Raw genomic sequence first — 27783 nt, forward strand, 5'->3', positions numbered from 1 at the left:
TGGATGTACTTGGATGTAAACAGTGGCCATTTTATTCCCCGGGGTAATGGCTGAGTCCATGCACCGGAGGCGCCCTATGATATGCAGGGTCCGATGCAGCACGCCACTGCCGTGGAGAATGCGATAAGATCTATAAGCTAAGGTTACATCTATCTGGGGAATTCTATGTCGTAGCATATGTCCCTAGGATATCCAAGTACTTCAAGTATTTAATCTATCCAATTTGTGTGCACGCGGGATAATCAGCCAAGACCCCGGACCCCAGTCATCAGCCCGTGTAAGCCGCCCTACACAGCCACCGTTATTCTTTGTGCCTGGTTATTTTAATGTCATATTGATCCTCAGCCCTACAAGTATTTCTGACAGGACCTCCCACCTCCCTAACCTTACACCCGACTATCACATATATACAAGCCCAGATCCACTCCCCGCCAACATCCGATAAGTAGAGGTACATCATGCCCTCACTCCGCAACATCCTCCACAAACGCGACGATCTCAGCACCGAACCATCCCAAAATGCACCAGCAATACCCCCAGCACCCGAGTTCAAGCTCATCCGCTCAGACACGCACACCCAAGAGATAATAACCCCACCATCCGACCCAAACGACCCAACCCCATACCTATCATCACCAACCCAAGACGACCCCGTATCTCCACGCCGGAGCTTCCAGCTCTTCAACCGCTCCCCAAGACGCCCATCTACATCGTCGCAATCCCCGCCCCGTCGCGAACGCCGTCTCTCAAACCTCCTCCATCTCGACCACCGCAGTCGCAGTCGCAGTAACTCGCGTGACTCCTCGGCTAACATCCCCGCGGACCTGCCACAGATCGATGATGATCACGGCGCGAGTAAACAGGAGCGCGAGGCGTTGTGGGAGAAGAGGGCTACTGTGCTTGTGCAGCAGAATCCGCAGTTCGCGCACTCCGGTGCGTCCTTGCCGGGGCGGCAGGGGGAGGGGGAGGCTACGCTGGGTTTAGGGTTGGGATTGGAGCAGGCTAGGTCGAGGAGCTCGAGTCAGAGTCGGGTTGGTGTTGATCCGGATCAAGATGTAGGTGCTTACTGACTATATATTTGCGGGATGGTTGGGGTTGTGGTTGGAATGTGGGACTAACGGGTTATAGATTAATATTCAAGAGGCGATTCGACTGCATGAATCAGGTGGTGAGTTTTGTTTGCTATATCGGCTGGACATATATGTTGATTAACATTGGATATAGATCTCGAGCGATCAACTAAGATGTTCGGACAGCTTGCTGATCCAAATGGCGCGAATAATCCTCTGAGTCAGGTTCTTTACGGCCTTGCGCTACGGTAACAGAACGCCCAGCTACTTCTCAATGTTCTAGATGCTGATAACTGTCTAGACACGGATGGGGCTGTCCTGTGGATACCGCACGAGCCGTGACTTATCTCTCCGCTGCTGCGGCCAACTCGGCCGCGGTTGAGGCGGAGGCCCTCCGTGCTGGTGTTAATAAAGGGGGATCTGCAAAAGGCGAACTCGTTTTGGCCATGTTCGAGTTGGCAAATTGCTTCCGCAATGGATGGGGAATAGCAAAGGATCCTGCTGCTGCTAGACAGTATTACGAGACCGCTGCGAACTTGGGTGATACTGATGCCATGAATGAAGCGGGATGGTGTTACCTTGAGGGCTTTGGGGGCAAGAAGGACAAGGTATGTGTAATCTCTGCTCAGGTGCATATTCTGTGCCTATTCTGACTTAAGGTTGTTATAGTTCAAAGCCGCCAAGTATTACAGACTCGCCGAGGAGAATGGGTGCCCTACTATTGGGAATTCATGGTATGTTCAACTGACTGGATATTTGTATCTTGGATCTAATGGGATACTATAGGATCTGGAAAGACAAGTACAACCCAAAGTGATCTGCTTCTCTAAGAAAGGCAGTATTCATTTACTCCAGCGCTACGACGGGGGTTGTCATTATCACCTCTATTCTACGATTACGTGTTTCACGGTCTCACTGCTGTATCTTAACTTTTCCTACGTGGCACGTCAAGCATTCATAGGAGATGTCCTATCTGAACATAAAGCAAGTTCTACAACTTCCAGATCATCATGGTGACTCTATATTCCACATCAAAACTCTGGAGGTTCATTTTTCCCTGTACTTCTTTTCTCGGTAACATTAGCATCTATACCAGTAACACGCGCGTCTTCTCCATCAAAAATAAAAGCAATGTCTTCAAGCGACCTGCCTCTAGTTTCAGGATAAGTCTTCCAAACAACAACCAAGACAACAAGCAGCACGGCCAAAAACACAAAATAATATTTCCAAGAAATCCTTTCAAACGCAATAGGGTTAATAAGCTGGTTGAAAATTAGTGCCATATAATTCGAGATCGTGGATATAGCGACGCCCTTAGCACGCAGCGAGGTCGTCCAGATCTCCGCCGGGTACGCCAGGAGCAGTGGCGTGAAAGCGATGTCGTAGCCTGCATAATAGATGAACAAGAACGGAATCACAGCTGTTCCAACGGCACTAGTACCCGTCGTTGTGAAGCTGGCGGAGAGAGCAGTAATGAAGATATAACTGATCAGCATGATCACAGTCGATGTGATGAAGAGCGGACGGCGGCCAGCGCGGTCGACAAGACATGCCCTACCACACTCATAATCAGGTTCCAGAGCTGGAGGAAACCGTTTATGAGTGTCTGGTCTGTTGACGAGGTTACACCGATTGTATCGAGGATAAGGGTTAGGTAGTATGACACCACACCACTAGAGCAGATATCCCGTCAGCAATGGATCTCTCCACCAATTTTTCTCGCAATGGTAAAGCCAAGAGCAATACTTACCCTCCATTCCACTGAGCAAAAACACCCAAAGAAACACTCAAGAAAAGCCGGTACCGATTCCCACGAGTCTTGACACAATCAATCCAGCGCGCCTCCCGTCGAGCCTTCCGCTCCGCCGCCAGACCTCGGCTAATCTCCTCCATCTCAGAAGCCACCAAACGCGAACCCTCATCCCCACCAGCATGGAACCTAACCAGAATATGCTTCGCTTCCTCAAGTCGCCCACAGCTAATCAGCCACCGCGGTGAATCCGGCACACACAACGTCCCCGGCAAGGCAAGAAGCGGCAACGCAATCTGCATAAGCACAGGAACACGCCACGACCAGCTACTCTGCACATTCCTCATGCCGAAGGAAACCCACGCCGACAGCGAGGACCCAACATAGTACTGGCACATGTAGATGGCCGTGACGAGCGAGCGATGCGATGGATACGCGATTTCCGTGACGAGGATCACAGCGCACTGGAACCAGGCGCTGGCGATACCTACCAGTAGACGGGAGTAGATGAATGAGTTGGCGTTTGGGGCGGCTGCTTGGAGACCCACGCCAACGACGATGAAGATGTACCCCGCAAGGATTGTGGGTTTTCGGCCGAAGCGGTTGGCGGACCATGCTTGGATGGGTAGGAAGAGTATGCTGCCTATGCTTTGGATGGCGTTTATGAAGCCGAGTTTTATTCCTTTTGGGTGGTTCATGAAGGTTTGCCATTGGGGTAGGGATTGGAGGCTGTTCATTAGGGAGATGTCGTAGCCGAATGTGCTGGAGAAGAGGATTAGGCTTGCTATTAGGCTGTTTAGGTGGATGAGGTGCTTGGTTTTCCACCATGGTTTGGCCTAGGTTTGGGTTGTTAGTTGGGTTATTGGTTATTTGACTCGATGGGCAGGGTTATTTATACCAAAGCGAGTCCTGGGGGCAACTCTTGCTCCAGGGCTGTAGGCTTGTCTTTCATAATGCTTGATTTCCATCAGGAAAGGAGGCGAGGATATTGCCGAGTGTATCTTGCACTGCCTGAATGCACAAATTCCAGACATCAATCCATCTTTTTCTTTAACGGCATCCCGAGTGACAGTACGGATATCCGGGGAGTTTTCCAGGAGACTCCGGGGATTTGCGGAGAAGTGGACCTGCACTCAACTGCGCTAACTGTTGGCTCTGAGATAATGTCCGACTTTGATTCCTCAGACGCCAAGGGTTGGCGGAGATTAGCCGAAGGAGTGGAATGTGGGATGTTGGGAGGCAAGTTCTGATTCCCCTTGGTGGGGACCCCTTGTCTTATTAATTTCTCGACAAACAGCTCTACATTCGGCAAATGAAGTAACATTTCCCTAACCTCTTGTGAAGAAGGGACGAATTAGATATAAGCTCAATTCCAAGGTCCGCAACACCTTCAGAAGATCTCCACCTATACGAACTTCTCCAACATCCCCACCCTTCCAAGTGCCAGTACCCGCGATATCCGAACCAACATCAACCTTGTCCTTGCTGTTGGTCATATGAATGCCCAGGTGCCACACTCATCAGAAACTAAGCAGATTGAATAATCCATCATTTCTCTCAATATTTGTCAAGTCCGACGCAAGAAGCGCTTTTAGCATTCCCCCACACTACAGGGCCCCGGGGCCCCGCAATAGGCTTACCAAATGGAGCCAGGATTTTGCCCTGCCTAACTGCTCTGCCCGCCACAAGACCCGCCTTCCCCGAAGCGCTGGTCTTGCGCTTGCCTTTGCCTTTGCCTTTCCCATCGGTACGGCAAGCGCAGCCGACATACAATCCGAGAGTCGGACGTGCTTGCCATCTTCACTCTCGGAGGACCGGATCTTCCACATCGATGCCTTGAGTTCGTCGCGGCTCAATGCCCGGCTGACCTCTGCGAAGCCTTCTTGTCTTGGATTGTCGAGGCCAGTGATTTGGTTCTAGCCGCCCGTTCTATTCGAAGGACCTATTGAGTCTGGATGGAACTTTCTGAAGGTCGGTGAGATAGATAAGCTGCCTTGTGGTTTGCGCGCCATGAGATCGGCATATTCGATATCGAGGGTTGTAGTTTTGCCCATGCTGGTTTGTACTGGTATATTCGCAGGTCTGAATTGGTTATAGCCACGGATAGTCGTGGGGAGCGGCAATAGCTCAGGTTAAATACGTAGCTCCATGGCACGTTATTCCTTAATCTGAGTACAGCACTCGGTACATGATCTCATCGTGGGCCCCAGATGTGAAGAGATCAAGATATGTCCGGTTTCCCCCCGCTTCTTCTCGGCTCAGCTCACTCAACCTTACGAATGTCAGGATGCATGTCCAATCGCTCTTTGAAAGCCATGGGTTATACAACATTTCATCAGCCGTACATTCACAATGTCTATCCCACTAAGACACAAATCACAAGAATCGTGGAGGCGCAGGATTTCGATCGGCGATGTTGATCACTACCTTTCAGAAGCGGCTCTATGGACATGGCACGACAATCAGTAGAGTATATGGGCCGGGAAGTATCTATTTTTGTGGTTTTGTATACTATATACATTTTGGGACTATACTACTTCGGATCCCTTTATCTGGCTGAAGTTCAATATTTGCAGCTTGGCCTCTACACGGTTATTTACTAGCATCGTCCACGTCACATCTGGCCCGTCCCCACCCTCCTGGCTTGCAGCTCCTGGCATGCGATACGCCATATCATACCTAGGCCCCGCGGCTATTGTTAGCCGATGCTCTCCTATCTCTAGGAATTCCCGGAAGACAATTCCAAAGAAGCAACATCGCCCCCGAAAGCGCTATGGTAAACGGCATCAAAACCAGCACACCCTTAGCCTGCGCAAGCACACCAACAATAAACGGGAGAACAGCCGCGCCACAACCACCGAAGGCTGCCGCAAACCCAATGGCGCTGACATGCAAGTGTTTTGGCAGGAGTTTCGTGGTGACAACCACAACCGCCGGGAACAGCGGACCCAGAAAGAACCCCTGCAGGGATATCGCGACAGCGCCAGCGTAGAAGTTTGGAACGAGGTATTAAATGAGACAAAATGCTATCTCGAGCGAGATATAAGCCTACTATAGGGTGAGCTTGTGGTCTGACTTGGATGAGATTTGCTAGGAGGGCCTACCGAGATGGCAACCTTCTCGCCAATCAAAGGAGTCACAAAACCAAGGATAACCCGTCCAACGGTTATTCCCAGCCAGAATCCTGTAGAAGTCATGCTGCTAGGAAACGGTGCAGCGTGCCGCACTTCTTTCATGAATGTCACAATCCACCCTCCTAGCGCTACTTCGACGCCAACGTACCCAAGTAAGAAGATTGAGCAGACCCAAGTGATTCGCGCAGATGGCATTGTGGTTAGGACTTTGCGCAAGCCTGCTTGTTCGGATGTATCGCCGGGATGTTGCTTTTTAGCGAGTAGGAACGACGTTCCTGTAGAATCCCAGAAACACGCAACGCAGACGAGAACCTCGATTGCAGCGCCTCCAATCTGGAAAATCAGTCAGCATGAGCCAACCCATGCTATGACACTAGTGAACAAAATACCACGTACCATAATGTAATAAAAATAATACCACGGCAAACCAGCGTCCGCAACAAGTAGCGATGCAATGAGAGGGCTGATAACAGCACCTACACCGTAAGATCCATGAAGCAGACCGAGTAACTGATTCGCATTATCGAGGTTTCCAATCCAGGCGTTCCATGCCGAGTCAGCGAGGCCATTCCCCAGACCTGCGAACATGAATGACACGACGAGGACGGGGTATGGTGGATGCACGCAGTTCAAGATGTATGCTATCAGATGGCACATGGATGAGACGAAGGCCACACCTCGTCTGCCTATAGCGCAATGCGCTCGCTCGTTCACGACTGCGGCGGTAGCATAGCCTAGTGCTGGAGAGAGGAAGACGAGGGAGACGGTTGTGTAGGAGAGGTTGTAGTAGGTTTCGAGCTGGGAATGGATTAGAAGTAGAAGAGGATTTGGGATTTGGGGGTTGAAGTACATATGGAAGAAGAGGCTGGATATTGGTATTAGATCAGTATAATATTCCAACTGCCATGTATATATATCCAGGTGAGATCTTACACCGTATGCGGAGTCATTTGCTCCCATTATTAGGAAGCTCCAGAATGTCGCCAGTGTCTTTGCTATGTTAGATCGTGGGTGGTTCCATTGTTCGTTGGCGATTTGGCAAGATGTCTCAGATGGCGATGAAGACTGATTTTCATCCTGTAGGCTTGGGCTTTCATATATCGAGGGTTGTGGACTGTCTTGCACTCCACTAGACATGGCTGTGCTGTTAAATCGACTGATTACCTCAAGAATGAGAAACACGAATAGACAAAAACACAGAACAAGTAGGCCAAGCTCTCTTATAATATTTATCTAAACGCACTACAAAAGCTTTCATGGATATCAGCTGGCTTTTCATGCAGCGAAAGTTGGGGAAGCTTCCTAATCAGTACCGGAGCGGGGATTTCCGGAATAGGCAGGTCCGCCAGCAAGCCCGCCTCTTGTATATCTCCCCGGCCACGAGGAATTTCATTGTGACAGAACCTACATGTAGTCACTTTGAGTTCCCATGCAGCACTTTATTATATAAAGCAAAACCCGAGCAATGCTGGAAGGCTCTGCTTCGGCTCCCAATGTGACAAACCAGGCGGGATCTCTAACTACCCGCCTCAGACAGCCGAACGAAATCCCAGACAGTCCGCTTGCGCACATTATGAGTAACCAACATAAACCGGTCCTAAATTGGTCATTGTCATTCTAGTGGAGGATATGCTGCAAGATTAAGCAACTGTCTATTGTCCTGGCCTCTATTAAGCGCCTAAACCATACCACACGACACCACATGTTATACATGCATGGCCGGTAAGTGGGTCAGCCAGATGCACTAGTTCCAATTGATGCTACCTAGTCCACCCCCATACTAATCCAGCTTTTCTGGCTACCATCGCCATCTTCCTGGATATTGATATCGGCGCCGGCATCGAGGAGTATTCGGACTATCTCGGGACGCCCTTCTAATGAAGCAGTTTGTAGGGGTGTGTCATCATACCAACCACCCTGGGCGTTGACATCGGCGCCGGCATCGAGGAGTATTCGCACTATATCGGCGTACCCTCGGGCAGCAGCAGCCTGTAGAGCGTTCCTACCCCCACACTGGGCGTTGACATCGGCGCCGGCATTGAGGAGCATTCGCACTATCTCAGGACGCCCTTCTAATGAAGCAGTTTGTAGGGGTGTGTCATCATACCAACCACCCTGGGCGTTGACATCGGCGCCGGCATCGAGGAGTATTCGCACTATATCGGCGTACCCTATGGCTACAGCAGCCTGCAGAGCGTTCCTACCTCCACACTGGGCGTTGACATCGGCGTTGGCATCGACGAGCATTCGCACGATCTCGGCGCTCCCTGCCTGTGAAGCAGCCCATAGAGCATCAGCATATTCCCCGTCTTTGGCGTTGACGTCGGCGCCGGCATTGAGGAGCATTCGCACGATCTCAGCGTTTTCACCCAACGAAGCGGCTTGTAGGGCGTTGCTGATGTGGCCACCCCGGGAATTGATGTTTGCTCCGGCTTCCAGAAGTAGTTGCACCACATCATGGTGCCCTTTTTTTGAAGCTAATACCAGGGCACATCCAGCCATCGTTTCCATGTTAACATCTGCCCCGTTCTGCAAAAGCCACTCGACAAATTCCAACTGGCCACAGCGTGCTGCGTCCATCAGAGGTGTGCTTTGATATTTGCTCTTCGCCTCCAAGTCCGCTCCGCTTTTCAAGAGTATCTTGGCTACTTGGATATGACCCCATTGTGCTGCTAAATGCAAGGCCATGTTTCCATCATAGTCCATCTCTGTCAAGTTCTTTTTCTTGGACGACATACAGTCTATGATATCAACCAGGTTACTCGCCGCAGCCAAATGAAAAAGAGTGGTTCCTTTTGGTGCGTACTTCGCCTTATGTGGGTGCCGCACATGGTAAAGCTGCGCCCATCGGCGAACCAACTGTTCCAGTTGCTGTATTTCATTATGTACCTTGCCTGCACGGCATTCGCCAGCTTTTTCTGCATGGACAAAAACATGAAGGATCGCATAGTCAAGTAATGGTCTCTTGGTGAACAAATCCCGTGCTGCGAAATCACTTTGTCCACGCTTGCAGGCGCTCTCTAGTGACCCCTCTCTGGCAAGGTAGACCAAACAAGATTGATAAAGCGACGCTTGGCATTGAAGGAGGATCTTTTCGCCGCCAATAGGCGACGTGCTAGCACCGGCAAGTTGGCCTAAGAAGGCAAGTCCTTTTGCGTGTAAAAATTCATTGACCGATTGGTGGACTACCTGTATAGTCTCGTAGCCATTCAGAGTCGACATTACTTCGGCAAGCCCACCGGAAAGCGCCTTGATCCTATGCTCCATGCATTCGTCGGTTTCGACAAACCCCTCAATCGTCTCCCATCGTATTCGGTATCGTGCCATCTTACAATTCTCCATCGCTAAGGCATAACGCATCTCTGTCACGCTCAAGGGCCACTCAGCTAGTAACACCCACTGAAAGAATAAGAACACCTGGGCCCGTTCTGCAGGGTCTATAACCCACTCCAGTATGTATTTGTACATGTCTTCCAAGTCGGTTGGGACGGCGGGTACCCAGCGATGGATATCCTTAGGAGAGTGTCCGTCAAGAAGTTTCCGCTGGACGAGAGGTGTGACGACATGTGCCCATTGAAACACCGACTCTGTGCGTTGAACTAACTCATCTCGTAGATTCTGCAAGGCGTCTTGATCAAAGGTGCGCGTAAACCTCGGGATCTGGGCGAGTTTGTCATTGATGTAGGCGGAAATGTCCCCGTGATTATGATTCTCGACAGTTATCTCCCTGGCCCCGTAACTGTCAACAATTGGATAGTGTCGACATGAGATGCATATTTTGACAGCGACTGTGGGCCCGGCAGCATCATTGAGGCGGTAGAAATAATCTGCTATGTGCCGGGCAGCCTCGGCGCCAGCCTCATCCAGGGCGTCCACGAAAACAGTCACGCGCTGACGGCTGGCCGATGCCAATATAGCTTCAGCCAATAGCCTCTCGAGCCATATCTCTGGCCATTCCCACTTATGCGCACCATTACCGAACTTCTTGCTTCGATCCGAGTAGAACTTGCGTAACTGAGGGCGCACAGCTTGATCGCTGCGAAAGATTTGGTTTAGCAGCGATCTGAACATCCCTAGTGGTCTGCGCTGCAAGTCCGTTCCTCGGGCATTGAAGAAAAAGTCAAGCTGAATGCTGTTGCCAGTATCCTCCGATTCCCTTAGCTTGTCGTGTAGGTAGGCCATTAGTGTTGATTTGCCGGCGCCAGGCTTGCCCTTGATCCACAGCAGACCGTAGGGGTCACTCCTCCAAGACATATATTCTTCCAGTCCTAGAATCCACTCGCACGTATTTCCATGACGTTGTTCGATGTTGTCTCGCCGATCTAGCATCTCGGGGAAGACCAGTGATCCAAGGATGTCTGCGAACAGAATCAGCGATGGGCTCCCGATAGGTATTTGAACGATACGAACCGTCATCGATCCTGTTTTGGTCTAAAATGTGTAAGCGCTATAGATCATATAATGAAGGAGGCTCTGCGCGCCAGGCAGTATTAAAACGGCGGACTAACCTTTTTGTTGGGCCTCAGGGCTTAGACTCTCGCCAACCAATGTCACTACAAACGGTGGTTAGGACAGGTATGGCCTCTTGACTTGCATTCGCCCTCATTGCCTACCTAAACAATTGTTGTATTGCGTCCCATGGGAGTTGTTATTGTTTTGAAGTCCACTGCCGGCATTCGTGTTCTGCGTGCCATCGCCTTGGTTGTTGAAAGTGAAGGGTGGCGGTATTGCTTGGTTCATCGTACTCTATCGCTCTGGAAAGCAGAGATCTACTGTGTAACTCATGGGAAATCAAGATTGAAAAAGTTCAAGGTGCATGAGGAGCAGCGGTGTGTGTGGCTGAAGAGAGTATGCCCGGGGGCTGAGGCGTCCCGTTGGGCCTCATCACATGCGAGTGTGATCAATCATGCATATATACACAGCCCAAATGCTACCCAGTGGCCATCCATAACCTCAGCAAATTACAGACTACACAGATGTGCTGATCCTCGTATCTTGCATCGGCGGCTTCGGTATTATCTGCATCGAAGTAAAACAACAAATGTCTTATCAGTTCGAACAACATTGTTCTTTCGAATCTTCCAAACTCTAATCTTGGTGTTCGAGACACCAAGCTAGCCCAGCTTCGCGCATGGCTTTTTGTTAAGCCGGGCTTTCAGTGGGTGTCGTTTCTTGTACTCCAGCCTTTTTCAGGATGCGCCAGACAGTAGTATGAGAGATATCATGTCCTTCGAGGCCCATTTCTGCAGCAATATCAGCGCAGGTTTTTGCACCGCCGTCCTGGTCAGCATGTGCTTTTGAAAGCACCTGACTTTGCACTTGTGAAGTCTGCTTTGTCGGCCTCCCAGAGCGAGGGGCGTCAGCCAGCATAGCGTCAGAAATATTTCAAGGATGCGAGTTCGGGTCAAAGCCATGTTCAAGGGCTCTTTCGTATATGCGGTTGACAGTACGCTTTGGGAGGCCACATAGCTCTGAAATAGTAGCAGTGCTAACACCAGTAGCTCTGCACGCTACTACAATTGCGCGCTTAGAAACATCGTGGCCCATGGCAGTAGGTGGTAGGTGGTAGTTAGGTGGGAGTAGTATAAGGGGGCATAAAAGGGGGTTCCAGATAGGGGTACTGGTATGTATACGTAAACTATTCCGTACCATTACACACTAATTAAAAAGCAAATAAAAATACGCACACGAACTTTTCAAGTTGAAATGGACTTCAATACGAAGTAATACCCTTTTTAAAAAAAAACTAATGAGAAAAGTAAATCTGCATTAAAGACCGATGAACCAAGATCCAATCTCCCATAGTTGTTATCTCCGTACCATGCCTGATGTGTTTACTCAGTACAAGAAATTCGCAAATACGTAACGCCGTTGAAGACAGCACTAGTATTCTTCTAATTTTTTGAATACATAAGCCAACTATATACTTGAAAGATGATCGAGCCCGACGTGACACTGATTTGTGTCCAAGGATAGTCACCATATAAAATGTGCCAATGTAAAACGCTAAATTTGCTTCACGGTAGCTCATTTCCTTGAGCTGCACCAGTATTTTTCTCATCAGGGGAAGCAGTCAAGCCCTGGCCAGAATCTGTTCAACTCTCGGGTTTCTGCTTGGCTGCTCTCTGCTCAGCCTGTGCACGCATCCGGTCGGCCATTTCATCCAATTGCCGGGCAGACTCTGCAGCGTATTGGCAGTGGCGGCGAATTGCTGGGCCGTATTTGTAGAAAATCCATGGGAACGGTAGACAAGCTACAGCGAGGAAAGCCGAAATTGAGGAGGCCCAGTGAATGCCAAGGTTCTGGTACATTGGCGTTGTGAAGAGCGGACTACATAGATACCAAGTTAGTTTGATACTAGGACTATGATCGGGAACTAATGAGGGAAGACATACAATGCCGCGCCGAAAAGGGCCCGGATGACAGCATTACCTGCTAATGCCGATGCCGCGTAGATAGTATACCCATCGACCAAGTAGTTCACCACACTCAAGAAGATGGAAACATGAGAGAACCCGAAAAGTACTGTTCCAATCTCGCAGACGATCCAATGGATATGTGGGAAGTTGGTCCAGGCGAACCAAAATAATCCCACAGGAAGAGTAACTGCTCCAACCATCGCTGGAATGAGTCGAGCTTCGGGAGGTGGGCGACCGTAGGCTGTGCGATCGGCGACTTTCTTATACCGGCCGTCTTCGAAGATTGAATAAGCGCATCCGAGAATCTGCCCGATCATCATGCCAAGGAAGGACAGGCCGGAGGTGCTTTGGGGCCATTTGAGATTCTCTTCAAAGACAATCGGGAAGGCAGCAAATTCCATATACATCGTTCCGTAAACTATTGAAAACGATATTAGCCCTTGATAAGAAGAGACGATGATACATATGGGAGAACTTACTGATAGCCATGTAGATAGACAAAAGCAGCACGATCGGCTCCATCAACAGCAATATCCAGGGTCGGACCATGGTCTTGGTGAAGATCTCACGAGCAGTTCTATTTGCATTTCCAATGTCTAGACGACTCTTGTAAACTGCTCCGGTCAATTTACCAAGCTTGACAGCGCGCTTCTGCAATCAGGACTGGGGTGTAAGTCTTGGGGATAAAAGCAATCCCAACCAGGAACACCACCCCGTTGAAGATAGTTGTAAGCCCTTGGACCCACTTCCAGCCTTTTGACACAGCTAAGAAGTTGCAAGTGATTGGTCCGAGACTAGGACCTAAGAAGGGGGCTCCAATAAAAGCGATTGTAGCCAGCCCTCTATCACGGGCTGTATACATGTCTGAAACCACACCTCCAGCATTGGAGATTGCCGAAGAACCAAATGCGCCTGCGAGGAATCTTAGGACTAGCAAAGTCGCAATATTCGGGCTTGCAATTGTTACCCCGGCAAATAGTGTAGTCAACCCGTACGTGACGAAGTAGATGATCTGACGGCCCCAGAGCTCGGAAAGTGGAGCCCAGATAGCTGGCCCGATGGCAAAGGCGAGAACAAAAAGTGAGGTGTCGGCAACAACTAGCTCAGTGCTGGTACCGAAGCGTTCCAGGATCTGGGGGTTGGCTGCTGAGAGAGCAGACGAAGCAAAAGTAATGGACAAAAAGGAAGCGGCTTGTAGAATTGTGATGGACCATTTTAGCCAATCTTGCATTTGGTGCGGATCGCGGGCATCTTCGTGAAGCCAGTCCACCAAGTAAGGATCTTCAGGCGTGCCATTTCCCTCCCATTCGTGGCTGACAACGTCGTCGGTGATGGTGTCTTGGGACAGAACTAGCTGATATAGCGGTATCCGAGAGCGACCGCTCGTTTCATTTATATCTGACATAGTCTGAGGGATCTTCCTCTTCAATACTAGGACACTCAGGCAAATCGCGTAAATAAGGATGTTCTGAGGAAATGGTTGGGGTACAACGTCCTTGCTTACGGTAACCACGACTTCTTCTGGTCGATCCAATGGCTCAAGAAAAAGGAGAAAGCACGGAAGCCCGAAGTTGCTGCCAAAATAAGTCTGGGAGGCGGTTATTTAAGCATCTATCGGCAATGGCGTTGAAAAGAGAAAAGGAAACTCATACACCCCATTAATAATGATCAGCTTCTGAAGGTGATTTGAAATCAGGTTGTGAACGACCTCGGAGACTTTTGGACCGGGATATGTCGAAATTTCCCTTAAAAGCCGTGTTCGTGCATTCTTTGAAGCTGTATTTTTGTATAAAAGACGATGCCATTATTTCCAGGCTCTGCCAAGCTTTGTGGCCATGGAGTCTGCGCAAAGTTTTACCCAATCACAGGCCAGTTGTAGACCCACCAGGTCTCGTTCCCGCTAGTACCCGCTTCCCGAGCCGCTAAGCTGGTCGGAGCAATTCCACTCCGTCAGATGGCTCTGAGAAAGACATTTAACATTCCGACAGAAACTTCCAGGGGCTGTCCGTTTCTCATCAGGGTGGAGGCTTGAATGCAATACACTCGCCTGATATGATCAATCGAATCGTGCGACCACTTCGTTCCAATCAACACGCGACATCACCACATCAGTTAAGCGCTTGTTCGACTTACGGGATCTCAAAGCTATATACAAGAACAGTGCGTAGACAAATAAGTGTCGTCAGTAAGCCACTTTTATATTCACTTTGTCGAAAGAATGCCTATTGCTGCTGCTGCTGCCCTCGGTCGACTTAATGTTACGCGGAAAGAAAAGAGCACCTCGACCACAGGGTACGAGAACTGATCTAGAAGTGGCACCATTCTCTACCTATGTGTCCCATCGAGATAACGTCACTTTGATTTTTGCAGTTATGCAGACAAAGATAACGACCTCAACTGTGCGATTCGAGCTTGAAGGACGTGAGTGGATGCAGCCTGTTATCGGTGATTATAAGCAGAACAAGGAACAATTACAATGCCATTATATTGAGGTTATGGCGGACCTAACTGTTTAGTTGGTTTTGGCAATAGTTGGTTAATGACACTGGGTTAGTACGGAAGTCGTGCTCAATGACTTCAGGCAGCCAATATGCCAGGGCTACTTTGTTCAGATATATTGTACCTTGGACCATATATGTATGTAGTCTTTGCGAGAGAGTATGTATCTGTCCCATATATGCAAGTGTATCTTTTATTTTAGACACCAAGGCCGGTGCCACGATGTTCCGTTCACATTTCTCTTATATGCCTGAGCCCCAAGGTGTCTAGCTTCAGGTGATGATGTATCACGTTCACCATATCAATTGCCCATTGCTTATACTCCGTACTGTCTCGCATATTCAAATCGTGTCCGCCCCTGAAACGATATCTCATAAAAGCACCAGCGCAGTACGGAGTACTCCGTACAACATACCGGTGTCATGGCCCCAGCCCCCTATCTACCATGACCCACCATGCAGTATATCCCTTCCCATCTGGGAGTGCCCACGCAAGCTTCGTGTGTCACCGCCAAGCCTGCAAGAACACAAAGCTCAGCGGCTGCACCACCGAGGACTCCTTACAATTACGATGCCAAGCGGTTGATGACATCGCCAGCCACGTTACTAACAGCCCCATTCAAGTCACACCTGGGGTGTACAGAGTAGGAAGCTTGTGTCCTTCAAACCACGAGCACAGCGTCAGACATAGATCATCAACCTAGTTCAGGTTGCACAAGCTTCTTCATCCGCCACTATCAATGACTTCATACTCCTGAATGAAATCAGTGGGTTGTCTTATTGATGTTTCTGTTCTACACACCATTCCCCGCTCTACATAGCAGGAGACAAAAACAGCCCCTCCTGAATAAAATCCTCATTAATCAAACAGGATCAAGCGACGTCGTATGTACTCGGAGGTTGCATCCATCGACGCAAGCGATCCCGCTATAGGGCGTCCGCCTCCGAGAACGACAAAACGGCCCCAGCCATCATCCAATCAGTGTCGATCGATCCCACAGCTACCCCTGTAGATCCCCCAATTGCCCTGTTTCAGGCGAGACAATGATAGATCATCGCGCTGGTGCGTGGTCTGTGTCATTGTGGTGCTCCACGTCTGCAAGTTATAAGACTTTGATGGAGCCTGATATGCGTTCGTCTTTACTTTTCTAGTTTCGATACTAAAATAACCCGTGGTTCGATCTTCACTTTTTTGCTTTGACTACTGCTATTTTGCAACGTATGTTTCGTTTACACCGTTTCCTTGCCCTTGCATCTCGTCTAGACCCGCATATTGCGGTGTTTTCGCCGGATCTTCTATTATTATACTTGACTCGGTCGCTGATTTGGCCCTTTCCTCGATTTTAGATATCCATTTCCAAGTCTTTCCAGTTCCATCCTATTCAAAATGCGCGCGTCGGTCATCATCCTCGGCTTCCTTGCCACTCTCACTGTCGCCCTCCCCGAACCATACCCTAAGGCCCAAATCGCATGCCAATCGGTCAGTCTGGCCCATGTCTACGATGTTCGAGAATGTAGAGAGGATATCTAACAATGTTATTAGGACACCATGGTTTGCACGGCTGCTAACTGTGCCGGCGAAGGATGCTGCTGTGAGGGACTTACTTGCGGATCCAACGGTGTAAGTATCTAGCATCCCTAATGGGGTATCTGCCGAGTGTGATTTGCTTGTTTAACATGCTAATGAGGACAGACTTGCATGCCACTATAAGACGTTTTTTTCTTGGAGTTACAATATGGTAAAAGGAGGGATTGGCCTACCTGGTTAACCATGGTGTCTTTTGTTGACATAAGGGCGCAACATGGACAGGGAACCCCTTTCGGGCCATATGGTCAATGCCTGCACTTGTATTTATCTAGTTTGTTAATGGTATATAATTCTGGAATATCACAAATTCTCAATCATTGCATTAGTAGGGATGTCCCTGTCGTGCGTTCCAGTCAAGCTAAAAATATAACTGCGATCAATAGCTCTAGTTTGATGCAGCTATAACAAAGCGTATCCCCTGATATGGTGTCCCTTTTCCCGCGCTCAGCATTCCCTCGACAGACGACGGTAGACCACTCCATAAGGCGGCCCAGTAACGCAGCCCTCTCCCAATGAAATATCCATCAACTTCCTGAGCAAAACATTCCATCCGACCTTGCTGCCCACATTCATAAAAGCATAAAAGAAAGAGCAAAAGGGTCCCATCCTTGCTCATCGTTTCGTACCCGTATCCTCCAGCGACAAATAATAAAAGACATCAACTTTTGTTGCGGTGTCGACAGGGACTTCAAGATTTGACTCCGCCAGCCTCTAGGTCACGGAGACCAGCCAAGGTCCGGTTTTTATCGTCACTTTTCTTTCGTGTTTCATTTCCACCCTTTTTTAGGAATCTTTCCCAAATCTTCCGGGTCAAAACGGTTACCAGTACAGCGGCTCCGGTCAGGATGAAAAAAACGACGACAAGAGGCAAAAGAAAGTAGAAGAACAACTTGGCAACCAGTATGAGGAGCGGTGCAGTCAGAAGCACTGGACGTAAAAGCATAGGCAATTCGTTAAATTCGAGGCCGAAGAGTTCCACGAAGAGGTCCTCCATGTTGAGGGGTGTCTGGATGGCCGGAAGTGGGTTCAAGGTGGGATTTGATATATTCGTTGGATGAATGATTGGGTTCGAGATACAAGTGATAGGAGTACGTTGGTAACAGCTGGGGTTTGGATGGAGAGGATGGATGGTAGTCTTAGCAAGAAGTCACGTCAGCGCCCTGAATTTTGCAGTCCATTCAAGGTTGAGATGAACCCTGGTCCGGGGAATGTCAGATGGCGTTCTTTCCTATTTAGGAAGTATAGCTTTTCCCGAGACGACCTAACAACCTTGGAAAGTACATAGTTACCTACAGAGGAAAGTACTAGTCCTATTCAACCTTCTCCAAAACCTCCAAATCCGAAGCATCAACCCCCAACTGCGTCTTCTTCAAAGCCTCCAACCTCTCCTTCCTAGCAACTACCATCTCCCTAAGAAGTTCAAGCTCAATCTCAAGACGCTTCTGCAGGTCGACGGTACTATTGGAGCCGCCCGCAGTTACAGGAAGAGACGAGGTAAATATTTCCGCATCTGGTTTTCCCTGATTCACCTTCTGTTCTCGCTCGTTGTTCTCTTTCCCCTCCTTCCCTTTCTCTCTCTTCCCTTTGTCCTCATCAGAACCCAGATCCCAACCAAACAACGCTGCAAGTATGGCGAAGGCCAAGAAGGCGATAACGAATATTATAGCCAATCCGACAGCGATTGGGATGAAGAAGTGGATGGCCAAGTGGACCCAGAGTTCGAATAATCCCTTGATCAACAGCAGGGGGCGCATGTAGAAGGGCTCGCATTCGAATGGTATTTGGAACGGCATGGTGAGATTAAAGAGTGGGATGTAGCTTGGATTCGGATTTTGATCCGGTCTGGGACACGGGCGTTGTTCTGGTTTTGGTTCGGTTTGATAGGAAAGAAGAGCGGCGCTGGTTCTTTGGTACAATTTTGCCTTTGAGGGTTTGTCTTGGTTTGAGGGATGGCGGAATCGACATTGGTTTGACGTCGTGTCTGGGCTTGGGCTGAGCCTCAGTGCCGGGGCGTATGCAGTGGCCCACTTTTTCGGGCGCAGGTTGCATGATGCTCGTGGACTGATTGAATTAAGATCCCAAGAGGGCCAAAATATATAGGAAGAGCTCGACATAACGAACACTATGGACAAAGATCACCTGGCCAGAGTACACACCCGGCATAGCACATACTGACTACATATACAGAGGACAGACTACCGGTATCAAACTCGTAAGAAGGCATAAATGAGCAAATATACACAGGACTAAAAACACGCACAAAGAGATCAAAAGGTGCAAGGTCAGTAGACAACGTCAAATAAAAGGTGTATCTACCACAGGAGTCAAGTTTAAAATAGAATCCAAGAAGGGAAGAAAGGGCCGATCAAAGTCCGTAGACACATCACCAAGCCAGAGAAAGGTAAAACTCCAAGTCCTCCTGTACAAGTTTTGCATTTGCAGAACTAAACAAAATATTTCAAAAATCCATCACGAGACATGGCGCTTAGAAGACACCAGCACAGCCCCAGTGCTGCTCGACGTTGAACTCACCAGGGTTCTTCCAGGTGTCGTCGGAGTAGGAGAAGAAGATGGACTTGGAGCCAACCGCGGCGGCGATGGACTTGATGGCGGTGGCCTGCTCAGCGGTACCGGGGACAGCGGCACCGTTGGCGCTACCGGCGTTGGGCCAGCCAGTCTCGAGGTTGATGACGTCCTTGCCGCCACAGATCTTCTCGAGGACCTCGAACTCGCCCTTGGTGAACTCTCCGGCCTTCTCGGCGGTGACATCGGCGTTGAAGAAGGGGTGGATGTTGGCACCGACGACGTCGACGGCGCTGCACAGAGTGCTAGCGCCGTACTGCTGCCAGACGTTGATGGGCTCGGTGGTGGTGATCAGACCGGAGTAGCCGGCAGCCTTGAAGCTCGAGGAGGCAGACTGGATGAAGGTGGTGAGGGTAGCGGCGTCGATGTAGCCGGACTGGATGGCCTCGTTACCGACAACGATCAGCTTGACCATGTCCCACTCAGCCCACTTGGAGATCTCGGTGACCTGCTCCTGGGCACCGGTGATGCCGGAGCCGTCGATGTAGACACCCATGATGATGCTGAGGCTGAGCTCCTTGCAGGCGTCACCGATGAACTCGAGACCGCTGCAGTCAGTGGAGTAGACACGGATCAGGTTGAAGCCCTTGCCCTTGATAACCTTGAGGTCCTTGAGAACCTCCTGCTTGGTCTTGCACTCACCACCGGCGGTGTAGGGAGAGTAAGTCATACCGTACTGACCCTCACCGAGGACGGTGGGAACGTTGCTGGGCTCGCTGACGGCGGAGGTGGTGGAGCTGGCGCTGGAGGTGCTGACAACGGGAGCGGCAGTGGTGGTGGCAGCCACGGTGGTGGGGACAGCGGGGGCAGTGGTCGAGGCCAGGGCGTCGGTGGGAGCAGGGCAGATGTAGGTGTAGTCAGTGCGGGTCACAGTGACGACGGACTCATCCTGGGTGTAGGTACCGGGGACAATGGTGTGAGGGGTGGGGTAGACCAGAACGGTGCTGGTGGGCACAGAGGTGGTGGTAGGAGGCACAACAGTGTAGGTACCAGCAGTGGGGCAGACGTAGGTGGTGGTCTCAATGACACTGGTCACGGTGCTGCCGGAGGGCTTGACGGTGGCGTAGGGGCAGGTGACAGTGGTGGCAGTCTCGACGACGGTGGTAACACCACCGTAGGTGTGGGTGCCGCTGGGGACGTCAGTGGAGGTGGCACCGCAGACAGTGGTGGTGTCGTGGACGGTGATGGTGGTGGCCGGGATGGTGTAGACACCGGTGGTGGAGAAAGTGCTAACACCGGGAGTGGGCAGCTCCACGGCGGGAGTGCTAGCAACGGCGGTGCTAGAGGGAACCGGGGCCGAGGAAGAAGAGGCCGAGACAGTCACGGTCAAAGTGCTGGTGCTGGTCGAGTGCACGGTGCTGGTGAGAGTGCTGGTGGACTCGGGGAGGGGGAGTAGAGGTAGAGGTAGAAGAGGGAGGGGCAACAGTCTCGACGGGGACCAGGGTAGCGTCGCCGTAGTAGGTGATGACCTTGGTGGTGCAACCGCAGGTCTCCTCAGGGGCAGCGGTGACGGAGGAGGACCAGACGCTGGATGAGGCCTCGCGACGCTGGTGGAAAGCGTCATGGCGACGGTGAACACCGTCGGCCATGGCAGAGCCGACCAAGGCGGCGGCGGCGAAAATAGATCCCTTCATGATGGAAAGATAATATCAACCACGCGAAAGAATGAATGCCCGCTGAACGAGTGAAGCGGTGGTCAGTGATAGAATCGAAGGAACGTGGGTTGAGAAGGTAAAAGGAGAGTGATCGGGGGCACGCAAGGCCTTTTGTTGGAGAAATGGTTACCGGGGGGGCGGTTAGGGGGAAAAGAGAAAAGGAGAAAAAAGAAAAAAGACCTAAAAAAGGGCCCCAGTGTGCTAGCCTCTGCATAGATACAGGTCCACCGATCGTGAATTTCTTTGAATTTAATTTACCCTAAAATTACCCCTGGACGAGTCTAGATGTGTATTCAGGGACAGTATCAATCTGATTGGTTGGGCATTCGATACCCGTACGTTGGCTGGCTGTGGTTGGCCCACACGGCTCGGGCAAGAGTGGGGATTGCATGTAATTGCGTTGTTTGGTACATTTGCAATTTGAGTCTGATTCCATATATCAGGCACATGCAGGTACAGAGTCAGATCATAACACTCCCTACTCGTACACAAACATTATATTCTCGCCCAACGGTCATTTCATAATAGGAACCAATACTGTGTACTCCGTACGGAGTACGGGGTACTGACTCAGTCCTCCGTATCCGAATACTATTATTATCAATACAACACTGCCCGCACGGATCGTCCACAGGTCTTCTCTCCTTTTCCTTCTCAGCCTTCGGCCCAGCGTCAAAAATAGTGATCCTGTCTCACACCCAGAATTAGCCCTCCCCTTACCGCTGTGAGGGTCGTCCAGCTTCCGTTTTCCCAACTCCTATCTGAAAAGCCACATTGTACCTAAACGAAGCCAAGGTTTCATCCATTCTGTCATACCATGCAAGGCACCACTACATCCCCTCTATGGCTTACTCGGTGGCAAGTCCCCGTTCAACCCTCGGTTCCTGATTACCCAGACCAGAAAAATAATGTCTTCAAAGCAAAGCAGAGAGTTGGTGGAGTAGAATGGGCTTTAATTCCAATGTCTCAGTGCAAAAGTCAGACAGAGAAATCCCCGGGCCAAAAGCCAAAAGTCCCAAACCAAAGAAAAACAGGAAAGTCTCTTCCCACGCCATGTGGGGCTAACTGTCATAGCGCAAGCAGCCAGTCCCAAAATGGTAAGGTGGCAGCTGAATTGGGGTATAGCCCGTTCTCTGATTGGTTGAAATGCAGCCTCTAATTTCCGCCCTGCCGATCTTTATTATAAAATCACAATACGGGTATCGTTCAATCTTATAGATTACCAACAATATACAAAGACTTCTGCTCATTATTGCTTTTCAATACCAGTCTCGGATTACAGCGGAGCAGTCAACAAACATTTTCACCGCCAAGAGTATCGCAAGAATCTCGAACCCTTGTGTTCGCCCAAACCCAATTGTTTACTTATATCAAGATACTTGCCCTGCTCGACTCTGTATGGAAACAACACACAACATTTGTTCGCTGTTAAGTATGCGTTGTTTTCTGCCCCGCCCCTGACGATCTCCATCGAGTCAGCGGTACACAATATTGTCCACGCACTCATGAACTAGCCGATCACCCGCTTAAATAGAGTCAAAAAGAGTTATTAAACGGGGCAGGAAGCTTGAACCTGTTCAATTAAGTAATCGCACCAAATACAATATCGGAAGGCCCGTCTGGTCGACGAGCCACCTTCTCCTCGGAGTATAGTCATTTACGCAGTGTGGTTACCAGAACAAAATAACACTGTAGCCTATCCGATATAACCGACACCCACAATGGAAGAGCAGTCTTTGCAAGTATATATACGGCGTACAAGCAATGGAAGCAGCAAGGCAAGTATAAACGATAAACGAATAGATCCTCTGCCATCCCATGTCCTGAGTGCTGATCACAATGAGAACGAAGTCTGGATCTCTTCGACTGGCGATCGCGACTCATCCATGGGGTAGATCACAACGGATGCTGGGGCACAGCCGAGGGTTGTTTCTTGTGGAGATTACCGCTATGTATTATTTTATGGAACCATGACTAGCGTCTGACTCCTGAATTATGTAACTGTGCGATAGGTTTCTGCGCTCGCTAGTCTGGTTGCTTCGAGGCCAATAATTACCTTGGTGGTTGAATTATTGACAGTGATGGCTTTGGTAGAATGTGATGTAATCGTGTATTGATGCCCAGTCCGAACAATCCGAAATGAACCGTCGACACTGCCACGTCCCTGCTTTGGATTCGTGTGGAAATGTAATTGAAATAAATAACCAGAATACGAACAAAGGAACTGCCCAAGTCAAAGACAACTCAACGATCCAGACCGCCGAAATACTCTTGGCCAATCTGACAATTCCAATGGATCAAACGGCCAAGGAGAATAGCGGATCTGGGCTCAGTTGGCATCGATGTCGAGGCTTGGCACCGTTTTTGAGGTTGTTCAGGGGCCAGGGGTGTGTTGGCCTTGTGGATTTTGGATCTGGAAAGTCAGTGCGATTCGTGCAGAGGCTATTGTGGGATTTCTATCAGCCTTGCTATTGGGGGTTTCTTTGTTTCCTATGTCGTATAGTACAGAGTACAGTACAAAGTTCCAAGGACCCAGTTCAACGGTGGGTTTTTGTTCCGGGGAAATTTCTGCAGCCGTTTCTTGACCGGGTTTCCCTGCATATGACTTGTGACTGTTTTGATATGTCAGATTTAGGGCTAATTTATGTCGGCATTCCACATCTCAAATATTCGGGAGAGATCTGGACAGGCCACATGGAGAATGTCACTTGTGGAATGTATGCCTCGATCTTCAGGTCTCTTCGCTTGACCAATCACACCAATTTCTCATCAATTCTCATATTCTCATTGTTCTGATATACCTTACTTCGTAGTTGTTACTTAATGCAATTTAGAAGTAACCTTGGAATTGAATAGTATATTGGCCTCGCCATACCGGCCTCACAGAATATATATATCAGGACTCATCAAAAAGTGACCCAAAAGTCATGAACTCCGATCCAATATCCTTGTCCTAGAACAACAACAATCGAAGCAGATAACCCTGAACATATTCCACCCGTAATCGAAACCAGCTATTCCCGCAGCACTGTGCGACCCCAACTGCTTGGGTGGCATACGGATATAGAGTGGAAGGACTATCAAGGGCTCGTAAGGCAGGCGGTAGTAAAGACCGACATGCCCCCGGTATCTTCCAGCAATATCCGACACGCCTTTCAGTCATTTTCATGTCTTGCTAGAATCAAACGGAGAATGCGAAGCCGACACTGCTTAATCATCGTCTCTTTTCTCGGTTCTACATTCCGATTTTAGATGAGTCTCACGCATCTAGATTACCTATTACCTACCTCGTCTTTGGTATATACCTCGACTTTCGTGTGGCTAGAACAATTTCGTATGGGAATATAGACGTCGAGGTACGGGAGCGGCGACAGAAGGATGTCATATAAGAAGTGATTAGAACTGGCGAGATGAATTTGTTGGACTGGCATATACTGACAGTTTCATCGATCAAATCTCTAGAATGTCCTCTGCCATTGTAGTTATGTAGAGCGGCCTGCATACGGCGGATTTCCTTGTTTGTGTGCTGGTTGTGTCCAATTGACTCGCAGCCTGGAGCAAGTCGTCTCGTTCGGATGAGAAAGCCCAAGGGGCATGGATGTATCACGGAGGGATTAGGGGCGACGGCATAGAAGATAGAGTACTATTTTGCAATAGGATTATCATATTGGAACTTCGGAGTGAGATGCTCTGAATATATCATGCAAGTTTCAAAGTTGAACCCCCAAGACTGTACACCATAACAGACATGTGCTTCAAAATATCCAGTAAGACTATCGCACAATATGAAAATAGATCACAGCGACTCCAAGCTATCCCAGCCTAATTAAATCAAAACCAAAGTAGGACTTTCCCTCTTGTTCCTATTTTTTGCCGTTAATCAAATCTGACCATCACCATGCCACCCGATCATGCCACCACACCACACACAAAATGTCCCACCACTACCACCGCCATTCCCCAATCATCTGATCCCGAATAACAATCGGCAATAAGAAGATAAACAGGATTTACTCTGTACCTAGTATTCCGTACTAACCCCAGAAACGGAGAAACCCGCATTCAATCGCACCATATCCCCGACGTCACGACTCAAACCACCAACCACATGCAGTATTATCTCAACCCAACCCGGATAAGATGAATCCGAGATATAAATCATGATCATGCTATACAGACTATATCCAGAAACGGATAACGGCCACGTCCCGCGATCCAGCCTCTCGGAACTGTGATATGGTTCTGTTCGATGCTGTCAGGCCATACTGCGATGCGGCTTGGAATCTTGTGGTTATGGATAGATGGGGGTGAGGAGTGGTGTATATAAGGATGGAATGTTACACATGGAGTTTGTTTTGTTCCTCACTCAAAGATATCTTCATACAAAATACACTTCAGTTATTAGATTCTTGGTTCGATACCATACATCTACACCAACACAACAGCCCAACCAAACTCCAACCAACATGCCCACCCAACCCAGAACAACCGATAGCGAGCACGCCCGTCTGCAAAATGATTACGGCGCAGACTACTGGGTTCGCAATTCCGCTCAAGAGCATCGCGTACGTATACACATCACCACCCACCATCCGAAATCCACCATTAGATCCATAACTAATACACCCAAAGCGCGCAACAGCCGGACGAGGCCTCTTCGCTGGGTTACAAGATGTGAAGCACTACAACGTCGACCACGGCTGGGCTCGACGGAAGTCCGAGACTCCGCAGCCTGGTATTCTCGGGTCGCTCTGGAGTCGGTATGTTTATATGATCCCATGATTTAGATGTAATTGTGAGGTTTGGGGCATTAATGCTGACTTTATATAGACTCACTGGGCTTTGATATGACTTGGATATAGACCGTGATCTTTTAGATGGATTACTGGGTTACTGGTTGTCTAGTTCAGAATCGATGCCGACTCGGTTTTTGTTGCTAGGACCTGGGAACTAAAAGGGGATTGAGATGAGATTGATATGATTGGATGTTTTTCTTTTGGAGTTGGCCTTTTTCATTTTGATTGAGCATTGCTTTGTTATACCATGCTTTCTTGATAGGAGTTCTGGTGTGGCAAGATTTGGTTTCTACACAATTTATTTGTCTGGATATCGTTATGGAGTCTACTAGACCACTAATCGAAGATACACTTCTTATACTGGTGCCTGGTGTTTACTATCCCAGACATAGCTGCATAGCTTGTCTAGCAGCAAGCTACTTAGACATACATCCATGTACCTCCCCAGCTACGACCAAGCAACAATCCAGAGGAAAAATTTATATTTCAACATTGAAGTATATGTACAAAACCGCTAATAGATGTACCAAACGCCCTAACCGCGCACCACGTCAATTCTTTACTCCCAAGAATCAATCTTCATGGTACCCTTCTCCTGAAGATTCTTGTGCATATTGAAAGCCTGGAAAAGCATATGCGGCTCATGACCCATACCCTTACGCAGACACTCGAATTCCGCCCGGTCAAGGTAATCAGTAAGAATAGGCGTGTAATCCGGGTGCGAGCAGTTCTTAATAATAACACGGGCACGCTCACGCGGCGACAACCCCCGCACATCAGCAAGACCCTGCTCAGTAACGACGACATCGAGATCGTGCTCGGTCTGATCGATGTGCGTAGCGAACGGCACGATACAGCTCACGCCGGTGGGATCGGTCTTGGTGGGACGCGCGGACGGTGTGTGCATGATACTGTACTTGGAGTTACGGAGGAAATCGGCGGAGCCGCCTAGTCCGTTCAGCATGCGCGAGCCCATGACGCAGGTGCTGTTGGCGTGGGCGTAGATGTCGACTTCGACGGGGGTGTTCATGCCGATGCAGCCGAGGCGACGGATGATCTCTGGGGAGTTGGAGACTTGTTGGGAGCGGAGGAGGAGCTTTCCGGCGTATTGCTCCCAGTTGTCGTAGAAGCGCTTGAAGCCGTCTGGGGAGAAGCGGATCGAGGTTGCGGTTGCGAAGTCGAGGTTGCCGCTGTCGAAGAGGTCGAGGAAGGAGTCTTGGAGGACTTCGGTCCAGACTTTGAGGTTCTTGAAGTCGGCGCCGCCCTTGCTGAGTCCGCCCACGACGGCGTTGGCGATGTTGCCGATGCCCGACTGGATGGGGAGGAGGTTGGGTGGGAGGCGGCCGCGATGCACCTCGTGCTTGAGGAACTCGATTAGGTTTGAGGCGATGGCCTGTGAGCCTTCGTCCTCGGGGGCGTTGGGCAGGGTCTGGTCCGGGTAGTTGGACTCGACGATGGCGACCACCTTCTCGGGGTCGATGGGGATGTAGCTGGTTCCGATGCGGTCCTCGGGGGCCATGATGAGGTAGGGCTTGCGGCCCGGGGGCAGGTCTGAGCAGGTGATGTCGTGCAGGCCCTCGAAGGAGGGCATGGAGGTGTTGACCTCGATGATGACCTTGTCGGCCATCTGGATCAGTTCGGGCGAAGCACCGACGGAGGCACCGGGGATGATGCCTCCGTTCTCGGTGATGGCGGAAGCCTCGATGACTGCCACGTCAATTGTGGGCTTGGCCTTGTTCAGAGTGTACCAGCCCTGGCGGAAGCGGAAAGGTTAGCGGTCGATAGTTTTCCTCGGGGAATGTCGAGACTTACATAGACCAAATCCGAGGGGAACATGCTCAGGTGCTTATCGAAGAACTTGATCTGGCCATTGTTGATTCCCTTGGCGATCTCTTTTCCGACTTGGTGAGGGCTACGACGCTCAATCATGTTCAAGCGGGCCCAGCGGTTCTCGGTCTCTGCGCCGGAGGAGGCACCGACAAACAGGTTGTACTTCAGCTGTCCCTGGAGGTTGTTCTTCTCGACGTGGTCTGCGAGAGCAATGGGAGTCATCCTGAATTGAGGTTAATGTTCTGCCCTCACTATCTCATCTGTGTTACATACTTGGGGTAACCGACACCGGTGAATCCGGACCAGCCGATGTAAGTGCCATTGGGGAAGTAGTGAATGAGATCCTCAGGTTTGGCGAGCTTCTTCAGATACGATGGGCGCCGCACACGGCTCTTCAATAGGGCCGAAGCAGACATGATGCAGAATGGAAGAGGGGAGAGTGTCAAAGATGTGGGAAAGA

The 27783-nt window shown here is 49.8% G+C and overlaps 12 protein-coding genes across 12 annotated transcripts; 3 read left to right on the forward strand and 9 right to left on the reverse strand.

Annotated features, from left to right (window-relative positions):
- Window positions 1–458: 458 nt before the first annotated feature.
- Window positions 459–1887, forward strand: N7519_007777 (tetratricopeptide repeat protein; the record flags this gene model as incomplete). Its single annotated transcript, XM_057294553.1, has 6 exons — window positions 459–1055; window positions 1129–1168; window positions 1225–1318; window positions 1372–1678; window positions 1740–1804; window positions 1857–1887. The coding sequence occupies 6 exons, from the start codon at window positions 459–461 to the stop codon at window positions 1885–1887; spliced, it is 1134 nt and encodes a 377-aa protein (XP_057149364.1).
- Window positions 1888–2101: 214 nt separating this feature from the next.
- N7519_007778 (uncharacterized protein) lies at window positions 2102–3772 on the reverse strand (the record flags this gene model as incomplete). Its single annotated transcript, XM_057294554.1, has 3 exons — window positions 2102–2681; window positions 2821–3656; window positions 3719–3772. 3 exons carry the CDS (start codon window positions 3770–3772, stop codon window positions 2102–2104), a joined length of 1470 nt encoding a protein of 489 aa, XP_057149365.1.
- Window positions 3773–5499: 1727 nt separating this feature from the next.
- On the reverse strand, window positions 5500–7091 carry N7519_007779 (MFS transporter; the record flags this gene model as incomplete). Its single annotated transcript, XM_057294555.1, has 4 exons — window positions 5500–5781; window positions 5925–6287; window positions 6351–6752; window positions 6888–7091. 4 exons carry the CDS (start codon window positions 7089–7091, stop codon window positions 5500–5502), a joined length of 1251 nt encoding a protein of 416 aa, XP_057149366.1.
- A 645-nt stretch (window positions 7092–7736) lies between these two features.
- N7519_007780 (uncharacterized protein) lies at window positions 7737–10694 on the reverse strand (the record flags this gene model as incomplete). The annotated part of the gene is made up of 4 exons (XM_057294556.1): window positions 7737–10312; window positions 10365–10385; window positions 10463–10507; window positions 10568–10694. Coding segments are annotated over 4 exons (2769 nt in total), but the record flags the coding sequence as incomplete, so codon positions are not given.
- Window positions 10695–11096: 402 nt separating this feature from the next.
- On the reverse strand, window positions 11097–11324 carry N7519_007781 (uncharacterized protein; the record flags this gene model as incomplete). The annotated part of the gene is made up of 1 exon (XM_057294557.1): window positions 11097–11324. The coding sequence occupies one exon, from the start codon at window positions 11322–11324 to the stop codon at window positions 11097–11099; it is 228 nt and encodes a 75-aa protein (XP_057149368.1).
- Window positions 11325–12049: 725 nt separating this feature from the next.
- N7519_007782 (MFS transporter) lies at window positions 12050–13778 on the reverse strand (the record flags this gene model as incomplete). The annotated part of the gene is made up of 4 exons (XM_057294558.1): window positions 12050–12284; window positions 12350–12791; window positions 12853–13024; window positions 13074–13778. 4 exons carry the CDS (start codon window positions 13776–13778, stop codon window positions 12050–12052), a joined length of 1554 nt encoding a protein of 517 aa, XP_057149369.1.
- A 2480-nt stretch (window positions 13779–16258) lies between these two features.
- N7519_007783 (uncharacterized protein) lies at window positions 16259–16582 on the forward strand (the record flags this gene model as incomplete). Its single annotated transcript, XM_057294559.1, has 3 exons — window positions 16259–16351; window positions 16415–16492; window positions 16565–16582. The coding sequence occupies 3 exons, from the start codon at window positions 16259–16261 to the stop codon at window positions 16580–16582; spliced, it is 189 nt and encodes a 62-aa protein (XP_057149370.1).
- A 565-nt stretch (window positions 16583–17147) lies between these two features.
- Window positions 17148–17453, reverse strand: N7519_007784 (uncharacterized protein; the record flags this gene model as incomplete). Its single annotated transcript, XM_057294560.1, has 1 exon — window positions 17148–17453. The coding sequence occupies one exon, from the start codon at window positions 17451–17453 to the stop codon at window positions 17148–17150; it is 306 nt and encodes a 101-aa protein (XP_057149371.1).
- Window positions 17454–17769: 316 nt separating this feature from the next.
- Window positions 17770–18252, reverse strand: N7519_007785 (uncharacterized protein; the record flags this gene model as incomplete). Its single annotated transcript, XM_057294561.1, has 1 exon — window positions 17770–18252. The coding sequence occupies one exon, from the start codon at window positions 18250–18252 to the stop codon at window positions 17770–17772; it is 483 nt and encodes a 160-aa protein (XP_057149372.1).
- A 692-nt stretch (window positions 18253–18944) lies between these two features.
- btgE (putative cell wall glucanase (Scw11)) lies at window positions 18945–20676 on the reverse strand (the record flags this gene model as incomplete). The annotated part of the gene is made up of 2 exons (XM_057294562.1): window positions 18945–20420; window positions 20467–20676. 2 exons carry the CDS (start codon window positions 20674–20676, stop codon window positions 18945–18947), a joined length of 1686 nt encoding a protein of 561 aa, XP_057149373.1.
- A 4364-nt stretch (window positions 20677–25040) lies between these two features.
- Window positions 25041–25561, forward strand: N7519_007787 (uncharacterized protein; the record flags this gene model as incomplete). The annotated part of the gene is made up of 3 exons (XM_057294563.1): window positions 25041–25262; window positions 25330–25457; window positions 25528–25561. The coding sequence occupies 3 exons, from the start codon at window positions 25041–25043 to the stop codon at window positions 25541–25543; spliced, it is 366 nt and encodes a 121-aa protein (XP_057149374.1). The 3' UTR covers window positions 25544–25561.
- Window positions 25562–26052: 491 nt separating this feature from the next.
- Window positions 26053–27756, reverse strand: coaT (acetyl-CoA hydrolase ACH1; the record flags this gene model as incomplete). The annotated part of the gene is made up of 3 exons (XM_057294564.1): window positions 27597–27756; window positions 27306–27546; window positions 26053–27246 (listed from the first exon to the last, which is right to left on the reverse strand). Exons 1-3 carry the CDS (start codon window positions 27737–27739, stop codon window positions 26053–26055), a joined length of 1578 nt encoding a protein of 525 aa, XP_057149375.1. The 5' UTR covers window positions 27740–27756.
- Window positions 27757–27783: the final 27 nt, after the last annotated feature.

This window comes from Penicillium mononematosum (genome assembly GCF_028829835.1).
Source record: "Penicillium mononematosum strain IBT 11891 chromosome Unknown utg000003l:1.0-8172316.0:1.0-8177699.0, whole genome shotgun sequence".
NCBI classification, from domain to species: domain Eukaryota; kingdom Fungi; phylum Ascomycota; class Eurotiomycetes; order Eurotiales; family Aspergillaceae; genus Penicillium; species Penicillium mononematosum.